Source organism: Monodon monoceros, unplaced genomic scaffold (genome assembly GCF_005190385.1).
Source record: "Monodon monoceros isolate NGI ecotype Baffin Bay Population unplaced genomic scaffold, NGI_Narwhal_1 Super_Scaffold_18, whole genome shotgun sequence".
NCBI lineage: Eukaryota > Metazoa > Chordata > Mammalia > Artiodactyla > Monodontidae > Monodon > Monodon monoceros.
The window spans coordinates 52,069,647-52,081,937 of NW_021703774.1; the positions used below are offsets into that span (position 1 = coordinate 52,069,647).

Here is a 12,291-nt window from a genome sequence, read left to right on the forward strand (position 1 = left end):
AGTCCATCCACCTCACTGCAAATAACTCAATCTCGTTTCTTTTTATGGTGGAGTAATATTCCATTGTATATATGTGCCACATCTTCTTTATCCATTCATCTGTCAGTGGACACTTAGGTTGCTTCCACGTCCTGGCTATTGTAAATAGAGCTGCAATGAACATTGTGGTATATGATTCTTTTTGAGTTATGGTTTTCTCAGGGTATATGCCCGGTAGTAGAATTGCTGGGTCGTATGGTAATTCTACTTTTAGTTTTTTAAGGAACCTCCATACTGTTCTCTATAGTGGCTGTATCAATTTACATTCCCGCCAACAGTGCAAGAGGGTTCCCTTTGCTCCACACCCTCTCCAGTATTTATTGTTTGTAGATTTTTTTGATGATGGCCATTCTGACCAGTGTGAGATGATATCTCATTGTAGTTTTGATTTGCATTTCTCTAATAATTAATGATGTTGAGCATTCTTTCATGTGTTTGTTGGCAGTCTGTATATCTTCTTTGGAGAAACATCTGTTTACATCTTCTGCCCACTTGTGGATTAGGTTGTTTGCTTTTTTGATATTGAGCTGCATGAGCTGCTTGTAAATTTTGGAGATTAATCCTTTGTCAGTTGCTTCATCTGCAAATACTTTCTCCCATTCTGAGGGTTGTCTTTTCGTCTTGTTTATGGTTTCCTTTGCTGTACAAAACCTTTTAAGTTTCATTAGGTCCCATTTGTTTATTTTTGTTTTTATTTCCATTTCTCTAGGAGGTGGGTCAAAGAGGATCTTGCTGTGATTTATGTCATAGAGTGTTCTGCCTATGTTTTCCTCTGAGAGTTTGATAGTGTCTGGCCTTACATTTAGGTTTCAATCCATTTTGAGTTTATTTTTGTGTATGGTGTTAGGGAGTGTTCTGATTTCATTCTTTTACATGTAGCTGTCCAGTTTTCCCAGCACCGCTTATTGAAGAGGCTGTCTTTTCTCCATTGTATATTCTTGCCTCCTTTATCAAAAATAAGGTGACCATATGTGCGTGGGTTTATCTCTGGGCTCTCTGTCGTCTTCCATTGATCTATATTTCTGTTTTTGTGCCAGTAGCGTACTGTCTTGACTACTGTAGCTTTGAAGTATTGTCTGAAGTCCGGGAGCCTGATTCCTCCAGCTTCATTTTTCTTTCTCAAGATTGCTTTGGCTATTTGGGGTCTTTTGTGTTTCCATACAAATTGTGACATTTTTTGTTCTAGTTCTGTGAAAAATGCCAGTGGTAGTTTGATAGGGATTGCATTGAATCTGTAGATTGCTTTGGGTAGTATAGTCATTTTCACAATGTTGATTCTTCCAATCCAAGAACATGGTAATCTCTCCATCTGTTTGTATCATCTTTAATTTCTTTCATCAGTGTCTTATAATTTTCTGCATACAGGTCTTTTGTCTCCTTCGGTAGGTTTATTCCTAGGTATTTTATTCTTTTTGTTGCAATGGTAAATGGGAGTGTTTTCTTGATTTCACTTTCACATTTTTCATCATTAGTGTATAGGAAAGCAAGACATTTCTGTGCATTAATTATTTTATCCTGCTACTTTACCAGATTCGTTGATTAGCTCTAGTAGTTTTCTAGTAACATCTTTAGGATTCTCTATGTATAGTGTCATGTCATCTGCAAACAGTGACATCTTTACTTCTTCTTTTCCAATTTGGATTCCTTTTATCTTTTTTTGTTCTCTGATTGCTGTGGCTAAAACTTCCAAAACTATGTTGAATAAGAGTGGTGAGAGTGGGCAGCCTTGTCTTGTTCCTGGTCTTAGTGGAAATGGTTTCAGTTTTTCACCATTGAGGATGATGTTGGCTGTGGGTTTGTCATATGTGACCTTTATTATGTTGAGGTAAGTTCCCTCTATGCCTACTTTCTGCAGGGTTTTTATCATAAATGGGTGTTGAATTTTGTTGAAAGCTTTCTCTGCATCTATTGAGGTGATCATATGTTTTTATGTAAGTTTTTTGAGCCCAATATTTATATATATATATATATGTTTAATTTTATTATTTATTTATTATTATTTTAAAAAATATTTATTTAGTTTTTGTCTGCTTCGGATCTCAGTTGCAGGATCTTCGTTAGGGCATGCGGGATTTTAAGTTGTGACATGCAGGCTCTTAGTTGCGGCATTCGGGATCTAGTTCCCTGACCAGGGATCGAACCTGGGTCCCCTGCATTGGGAGCGTGGAGTCTTAACCACTGGACCCCCAGGGAAGTCCCAAGCCCAGTATTTTTAAAAGCCAAACTGTATATTGCTGAAAAGGCCATTTTAATCACCGATGTTTATTTGTATAAAATCTTTTGTATAAAATTTGTTGTACTATCTTGTTGAAATTCTTACAAATACCACAATATGAGTAGTAGTACTGTCTATTCTAATGAGTCTGAGACACTGTAGAAGAAAAGCATTCACCTTAATTTTCAATTGAATTTTGCATCAAAATTTTCTCTTAGCTTCCTATTCATTTATAGATATAGCTTATATGTGAAATTGACTTAACAGTCTTTTTTAAATTATTTATTTAAACATATTTTTTATTTCTTTTTTTTTTAATTGAAGGATAGTTGATTTGCAGTGTTGTGTTACTTTCAGGTGTACTGCAAAGTGATTCAGTTTTATATATATATATATATATATACATATATACACACATGCACACATATATACACATAATACACACATAAATACGTATATATACACATAAATACATACACATATATATTCTTTTTCAGATTCTTTTCCCTTATAGGTCATTACAAAATAGTATAGTTCCCTGTGCTGTACAGTAGGTCCTTCTTGATTATCTATTTTATATATAGGGGTGTGTATTTGTTAATCCCAAACTCCTAATTTATCCGTCCCCCCCATTTCCCCTTTGGTACCATAAACTTGTTTTTTATGTCTGTGAGTCTGTTTCTGTTTTGTATATAAGTTCATTTGTAAAAGTCTATCTTTTAATTACAAAGTATATCTTTGCTTTTGGAAGCAAATAATTTAACTGACAGTAAGTAGTTTTGTGACATCTACTTGCATAACTGTGAATTTCCCTTGTAACTTGGATTAACAACTGTATAGTTTTCATATGTTTTTAGCTGAGCTCCTCATTGTCACCAGCAAGAACATTAAGAATTTTTTTATCATCTTTTTTTCCCCATCATGAATAAAGTGTATTATTCCTAACTCAGTTTTAGTTACTATCTTGAAATTTTCTTCTTGCCCTTGCCATTTTTTGGTGGCTTTGTTTGTATAACTTATTTGAAATAATTTGAAGTTATTTATTTGACATTTATTTGAAATAATTGATGACTCTCATATTTATAGGTTGCCATTTTTTTCACTTTTCTCCTTAAATTATGTCTATGAAGTGGGTTGGGCTAATCCAGGATTTCTTCACTCTTCAGTTGTAGAATGTGATGTGCCTAGGGAGCATAGCATGGTGGTTCAGTGTAGACTCTAGAACCTGACTCCTTGGCTTTGAATCCTAACTCTGCTATTGACTAACTTTGTTAACTTGGGCCAAATGTATAATCTGTCAGTGGCTGAGTTTCCTCACTTGAGAAATGGGAATGATAATAGTGTCTACCTGAGTTACGAAGTTTAAATGACTTAGCTCAGTGCCTACAGCATGGTAAATGCTCAATAAATGATAGCTGTTAATACTGCTGTTGTCATTACCATCTGTGGATTGTGGCTAACTCAGAGATAAGCAGTAGAATAGCACCAGAATCAAGAGAACCCAGCCCAGGCAGTGCTTTCTAATATTCTCTTCTAATCATGTTACTTTATACACACATAGAAACACACACACACACACACACATTTTAAAAAGCAGAATTAAAGGGATTTATTTTTTCAGATTGCTTCTGTTGTGGTTGTATATGCAATAATAAATTTCCTTAGTGAGTAAGATTAAGATCTGAAATAAAATAAATTTCAAACTCTGCAGTTATTATTAATAAAATACTATTTAAAACCTGTAATTTCAATACCTTCAACAATCTGATGAGTACTATTTTTAAACATGTATTTGAAATGCAATGTTATCTCACTATATACACTGATATATCAATATCATTGTTCCAGCCTGCAGTCAAAGAAGTCTGAATTATAACACCATAAAATAATTATATCTAGAAATAGTTCTGTTCTATCAACCTCTAAATTTGCAGCTTCATAATTTTATTAATGTTTATACAGATAATAGGGAATTGGGTTTCATTAGTGGAAGGAACACAGATTTTTTTTTTAACATCTTTATTGGAGTATAATTGCTTTAATGTTGTGTTAGTTTCTGCTGTGTAACAAAGTGAATCAGCCATATGCATACATATATCTCCATATACCCTCCCTCTTGTGTCTCCCTCCCACCTGCCCTATCTCACCCCTCTAGGTGGTCACAAAGCACCCAGCTGATCTCCCTGTGCTATGCAGCTGTTTCCCACTAGCTATCTATTTTACATTTGGTAGTGTATATATGTCAATGTTACTCTCTCACTTCGACCCAGCTTACCCTTCCCCCTCCCCATGTCCTCAAGTCCATTCTCTATGTTTGCATCTTTATTCCTGTCCTGCCCCTAGGTTCATTAGAACCTTTTTTTTGTTTTTTAGATTCCATATATATGTGTTAGCATGCGGTATTTGTTTTTCTCTTTCTGACTTACTTCATTCTGTATGACAGACTCTAGGTCCATCCACCTCACTACAAATAACTCAGTTACTTCATTCTGTATGACAGACTCTAGGTCCATCCACCTCACTACAAATAACTCAGTTTCATTTCTTGAGTAATATTGTATATATTGCCACATCTTTGCCACACTGCCACATCTATTGCCACATTGTATATATGTGCCACATCTTGTTTATCCATTCATCTGTCGATGGACACTTAGGTTGCTTCCATGTCCTGGCTATTGTAAATAGTGCTGCAGTGGACATTGTGGTACACGTCTCTTTTTGAATTATGGTTTTCTCAGGGTATATGCCCAGTAGTGGGATTGCTGGGTCTTATGGTAGTTCTGTTTTTAGTTTTTTTAAGAAACCTCCATACTCTTCTCCATAGTGACTGTATCAATTTACATTTCTACCAACAGTGCAAGAGGGTTCCCTTTTCTCCACATCCTCTCCAGCCTTTATTGTTTCTAGATTTTTTGATGATGGCCATTCTGACCGAGGAACACAGATTTTTGAATGCATGGCATTTCTTCATTTTTAGCTCTGTTAGTCCCTGGTTAGAGTATACTGAAAATAGCCTGTGATCCTGTCATATCAGTTCATGACTCTGTGCAAGGAAAGTGAGAATTGGTTATATTTCATCAAAAGAAGTTCATTACAAGATTGTGTTAATTCTTTAATTTGTAGTATAAGTGCTTTGAAGGGTCTTTCTTACATAAGTCTTACTATAGGAATGGTTAAGATCACTGAATATCTATTATTATGTATTGCTTTATAAAAAAGGACTACTGTGAAGACAGTTGCATCTCATTTATTATATTTTTGAAAGCGTAAGTTTGTATGTTATTGATGCATTTTATTCATAGAGGGTAAAATTTATTGAACATCTACCATTTTTTGGCATCGTACTGAGAAATTAACCCACTTAATTAAATCTTATACCTCTCTGAAGTATCTTACTCATTTAGCAGATGGAGAAGCTAGAGAGGCCAAATAAGATCAATAACTTGCCCAGAGTCATTTAGCTGCTAACAAGTGAAATTCAAACCCACTCTGTACTCTTAAGAGTGCCTCTCATATTATAACCTTTGTGATTATTTGAGTACTAAAGTGAATAATGATTTTGTATATTTATGTAAAGAGACACACTGAAATTAGTATACTTAATTGCTTAAATTTCATTAGGGTAGACAAAAATATAAACATTTCTATAGTAGAAATAGGGAAGAATTTTTAAAAATGTAAAAAACTGTTGATCTATCATGGTTGATGTAGAAGTTATATCATTTTCAAGTGTTAATAGTCTTCATAAGCTAATTTATTTAAAGAAGGGAGGGAGGTAAGAGTGACGTGATAAGATAGATATGGTAAGATGGAACTCTTAGGAAGAAAAGCTAGTCGGGACTTCTAGAGGTTTTTCTAGGGTTAGGTAGGAAAATGCACAGAGAATATATATAATCAAATAGAAAGAACCAATGGAGAAAGTAGATTCTGTTCCACTAGGGCAGAGGTAATTAGAATATAGATTTTGGGTTATGAAAGAAAGATTATTGGTATTTTACCATTTCTTCCATTCCTTTGATAGTTTTCTTTCACGTGAGGTGATTATCATAACATTTTGGAGCTTGAAGGGACTCTAGATATAGCTAGAGATAGCTAGCCTCCACTTATCTCACTTTGCAGTTAAGGAAAGTTATTATAAGGTATTTGCCCAAGGGTACTAGCTCTAGTGTCATAACAGGATCTGTGAACCATAGCTTTTGATTGCATGCTTGTGCTCTTTTCCCAATATTCTAAGTCCTCTTTTCCTTAGAGTTCAAACATATTAACCTATCTGAAAATGAAATTGTAGGAAATACTTCTATATATACACCTATCTTATGATTATTCCCTACTGACATTCTTTCAAGGTGGGTATATTTAAGGTGGTGGGATGAAGGGGTAAATTATTTAAATATTTACTAATTTTTTGTTTATGGAATATGTATTTATTTGATGTCTAATTAAATTATTGGTAATAAATATTTTCTTTGCTTAGAAATTAGAAATATTGGATTTATATATGATATATTTTAGATTTACTTTTTCTGTTGCTAAGAGAATGTAAAAACTGAAATCACATTTTTCTTTCTTCATTTTGCAGTAGTATTATTGATTCCACAGAATACAGCCAACCTCCAGGTTTCAGTGGCAGTTCTCAGGTAAATGATACATCTAACAGTATGTTACAGTGGTACCATAAGTATAATCACAGATGAGTTTACTGGAATGTCCTGTCATAAAGACAGCTGTTTTGAATGCTGTGGCATTGATTAGGACTTGAATAGCTCTGATACATAATCAGATATATATTTGCTCATCACTGAGTTTAAATTTTTTTTTAATATACTGGTAACATCAGACCTTGAGAGGAAGGAAGTACCGTAAGAGGAAATTATGAGTAATCAGGGCATTGTTTCCCTCAGATAAGAAAGTTGTAATTTATTGATGAATTACCCATTATTATGTTGAAACGTAGCTTTTCTGTGGAAAGTAAACTACAGGCTTGAGTAAAATAGACTCTGGCTTCTCCTTTTCTTTAATTAATTGTATGATTATTTTGATTTTTACTGTCTTCATCTCTGACTTGGGGATGCTGACATTTGTCAAATATAATTTTGAGGCCAGACTTTTTTTTTTTTTTAAACTTTTCACATTGAAATAACTTCAGACTTAGAAGTTACAAGAATGGTAAAAAATAATTCCTTTATATTCTGTATGCAGATTATCCAGATGTTAACATTTGATCACATTTGCTTTATCATTCTCATTCTGTCTCTCTTTTATATATACACACATAAAATTTTTTCTTTGGATGTTTGAGCAGGGTACAGACATAATGTTCCTTTATCTCTAAATACCCCAGTGTATATTTCCTTAAAAACAAGGATATTGTCCTATGTAATCACAGTATAACTTTAAAATTCAAGAAGTTAGTGTTGATATGGTGCTATTATCTAATCCCTATATCTTACTCAGATTTTACAAATTGTCCTTCCAGTATCCTTTATAATATCCTGTTTTCCTTAAAAGGAAAAAAACATAAGGCATTCAAATGAGGCATGTTCATTTGTATATTCATTTTATGTAATAGTGCAGTTATTTTTATCAAAGTGGAAAGAAAATTCTTTCGGATCATACAGCTTTTATTTGTGTTCTTCTTTCCCCACTACTTAAATAACTGCCTCTATTACTTTTATGGTTAGTTTGTGTAACTACTCTGTATATCCTGTGTTATCTTCAACTGCATGCTTGGATTTGGCCTGTTGTTTTTTTATAGTAAGTTTATAGATTGGTTTGTATCTGTTTCTGAACAGCCATGAAAACACCAGATCTAGGTGTTTTTTTTTTTTCTTTTTTTTCGGTACACGGGCCTCTCACTGTTGTGGCCTCTCCCGTTGCGGAGCACAGGCTCCGGATACGCAGGCTCAGCAGCCATGGCTCACGGGCCCAGCTGCTCCGCGGCATGTGGGATCTTCCCGGACTGGGGCACGAACCCGTGTCCCCTGCATTGGCAGGCGGACTCTCAACCACTGTGCCACCAGGGAAGCCCTAGGTGTTTTTTTAATAAGACAATGGGATATATCAGGAGAAATTTTTAAGAATTAAATTGAAAAAAAAAAAAGAAAAAAAAAGAATTAAATTGAAACATCCTTAAGAACTTGAACTGGAAAAGCAGTCTCTGAATCTGGAAACAGGCTTGGCATTCACAGCTGTTCTCCTTTTAAGCATAATCTCACAGAACATCAACATCAGACATAGTCACTCTGGGACGGTGATAAAATGAAGCAAAAACCAAGATCACTTCATAAATTTATTAAGCACATACAAAAAGAAGTCACTGTGTAAGCCACATAAAATACCAAACACACCTCTATCATGGCTAATATGAGCAGTTGCTGTTTCTTTACTAATTACAACTTTAGTCTCACTGTAGTTTTCTGTTTGTCTAGGTAAGATATATTAAGGTACTCAATCACAGAATTATCCCCACTTCTTGATAGTGTCCAATCTAGAGTAAAGCCTTACTTCCTTGAACCCTCCCCCAAATCACTTAACATGGGCCTATATCCTATAAGTAGTTTGTAACATACTCTTACCTTAACCTGTAGCGTGCTGTATTCTTTGTTGCAATGAGCAATAATAAAATTTGTTCAACTACAGGTGTGTTCCTATTGGTCTTTGGCTGCAGGGCTTTGACAAAGTCTACATAGAGGAACAGAGAAGATTTTCTACTATGGCCATTTATAGAACATTGATTTGGAATTTCTAGCAAATTCCATAAGCTAGAAATAATAGAAATTGAATAGGAAAAAAAAGCAATCAGAATAGTTTTTTTTTTTTAATTTTTACTGTTTGCATATAATAAAGGAGACTTCTGGTTTGAGATTGTACACTAAGCCAATGTAATCCCTCCAACCTCCACCCACTAGAAATCCCATTGACATATTGCTATCCTCACACTGAAAACTTAAAAAGAATTTGTAAAGATAAAAAGAATACTTAGGAAGTCCACCTAACATATGAGTCACTGTATGCAGAGTAAAAGTGTGCTTTTGGATGAAGTAGTCTGGGTCTCTCAGGAGACTCCAACCTTAGTATCTGCTGGAGGACAGGGAAGTTGCTGAGGAGGAAAGCCTACTAGTGCTTATGGGATAGAACTAATATGACATATTGTGCCGAAGTCCTTAGGCTTCATTTCTAGGTATACTCTTTAGAAGAGACAGACTTAAAACAGATTGACACAGAAAGACTTGAAAACAAAGGAGTAGTTGAGGATAAACCTGGCAAATATAAGAATGGTAAGGAATACAACAAAAACAAACAAACAACAAAAAAGGAAAGAAGAGTAGACCAAAGTAGAACTCAAGGAAAAAATCATAGAAGAGAGATACAGGTTTTCACATAATGAAAGGTATAATCCCACAAAATAGTCATTTGTGTGACATAATCTAAAGCATTGGTATTTATATAAAGCAAAACCTATTAGAAATTTTCAAAAATTGATTAAAAGTTAAACATGGTAAGAGATTTTAAGGTATAGTCCTCCTTCAGTATCCATGGGGGATTGGTTCCAGGAACCCCTGCAGGTACCAAAATCCAAGGTTGCTCAAATCCTTGGATGAATTGGTGTATATTTGCATATAACCTGGGTATCACATCCTCCTATATACTTTGTCATCTCTGGATTACTTGTAATAACTAATATAATGTAAATGCTATATAAAAAGTTTTAAATACAATGTAAATAGTTGCCAGTGCAGCTGCAAATTCGTTTTGCTTTTTGGAACTTCCTGGAATTTCTTCTTCTTTTTTGGGGGGAGGGTGGTGTGTGGATTTTTTTGGTCTGCATTTGATTGAATTTTTAGATGCAGAACCTGCGGATATGGAGGGCCTACTGTATAATTCAAGAAGTAATTAAAGTAGAAACAAAAGTATTTAGGTAACATTTATTTTGCATTTACTATTCATGGACATTGCTCAATGTACTTTACATGTATTAAATACTTTAATTCTTAGAATTTCCCTATAAGTACTATTACTATTATTTTTTATTGAGGAGGAAACTAGGGCAAAGAAAAGTTGAGGAGGTTGCCCAAGGTAATATAGCAGAGATTTTAACTCAGGCATTATGGCTTCAGGGCAGGTGCTTTTAAATATTAATTTATTCAACCAAAAGTTTTTTTGAATACCTCCTATTTACCAGACACTATTATAGGCTCTGGTTATTGAACAAAAACAAAACAGACAAAAATTCATGCTGTAGCCAAACTTTCAGTCTATTTGGAGTGATACTAATAGTAATAAGAATAGATTACCTTTGAACAAAGAGGAGGTGAGGGAGCAAGCTATGTGGATATCTCCGGGAAGATCTAGGCTGAGTGAAAATAAGTACATGAGCCTTAAGGTACAAGAATGCCAGACACAGTCCAGAAGTCCAGTATGACTGGAGAGGAATGAGGAAGGAGGAGAAAAATAGAAATGAGGTAAGAACCATGACAGAGGCCACTTTGGTGCATGATTTTCTTACGTCATTTTAAAGACATGGGATTTTTTCTTTGTTTGAGATGAGTCAAACTTGGTTTAATAGGTACTTGTCTCACTTTATACTTTGCATCAAGGGATATACATTATTTATAGTAATCTTAGAGCATTTAGAAAACTGGATTGATTCTTAAACAGAATAAATTGTACCATCTACATTCTCTGAATCAGAACATCAAATAAATAACTACTTAGACAATCTGGAAGAGAGAAAACTAAATACTTCTCTTAATACCTTTGTGCCAAAGAGTATACAGATGTTGCTACAAAAAATTCAGAAAATAATGCTAGTGAAAATATTATATATCAAAATTTTTGAAATTTTGGTCAGAACTTTCCTAAAAATTGTATCATTAAATGAATTCATTTTTAGATGCGAATAAAAATAAATGAACTAGGCATTGAACTCAAGACACTGGGAAAAACTTAAGATGGCAAATGTAGAGAGAAATAAAAAAGATCCTGTATGTTACAATATATAATTGAAATTGGCTATTATAATATTGAGTAGATTAAAATAACTTAGTGCTGATGCATACTAGTAAAAATAGCAGTCTTAATAAAATGTATAAATTTCAAGGAAAATAAAAATTATTAAAATAGGTTAAAGCAATTGTTAAACATTTTGAATAGACCAATAACCATAACTTAATGTGATTCCAATTAAAAATCCTCAATATTTTTTAAGGTCAGTAGAGAGTGTGACCAATTGACTTTAATGGTTATTTATAGAATGAATGCTGCGGAGGTATAATAATTACAAGGGCATTAAGTTATTATAATGTATTCTAAGACTGCTGTAACAAAACGGGCACAATAAAAAATGTAAAATCTAACAGAAAGGTAATGAAGAGTTTACCCTATGGTGAAGGTGGATATGCAGATCAGTGGTGAAAGGGAAGATTTTTTTCTTGAATTTAGTTTATTTTTTTATAGAGCAGGTTCTCACTAGTTATCCATTTTATCCATTATACATGTTAGTGTATATATGTCAATTGCAATCTTCCACTTCATCCCACCACCACCACCACCACCACCCCCCGCCACTTTCCCACCTTGGTATCCATACGTTTGTTCTCCTCATCTGTGTATTTTTTCTGCCCTGCAAACCAGTTCATCTGTACCATTTTTCTAGTTTCCACATATATGCATTAATATATGATTTTTTTTTCTCCTTCTGACTTACTTCACTCTGTATGACAGTCTCTAGATCCATCCACATCTCAACACATGACCCAATTTTGTTCCTTTTTATGGCTGAGTAATATTCCATTGTATATATGTACTACATCTTCTTTATCCATTTGTCTGTCGATGGGCATTTAGGTTGCTTCCATGTCCTGGCTGTTGTAAATAGTGCTGCAATGAACATTGGGATGCATGTGTCTTTTTGAATTACGGTTTTCTCTGGATGTATGCCCAGTAGTGGGATTGCTGGATCATATGGTAATTCTATTTTTAGTTCTCTAAGGAACCTCCATACTGTTCTCCAGAGTGGCTGTATCAGTTTACAT

General features: G+C 34.2%; 1 protein-coding gene across 5 annotated transcripts in view; it reads left to right on the top strand.

Annotated features, from left to right (window-relative positions):
• Positions 1 to 12,291, top strand: part of COP1 (COP1 E3 ubiquitin ligase) — a 261,090-nt gene that overhangs the window by 92,215 nt on the left and 156,584 nt on the right. For 4 of the 5 annotated variants that reach the window (XM_029228999.1, XM_029229001.1, XM_029229000.1 and 1 more), the window contains one exon: positions 6,837 to 6,894. The exons of the other annotated variant lie outside the window; for it this stretch is intronic. In XM_029228999.1, coding sequence (XP_029084832.1) covers positions 6,837 to 6,894 — 58 coding nt within the window. The remainder of the gene's footprint in view (positions 1 to 6,836; positions 6,895 to 12,291) is intronic. 5 annotated transcript variants of the gene reach the window in all.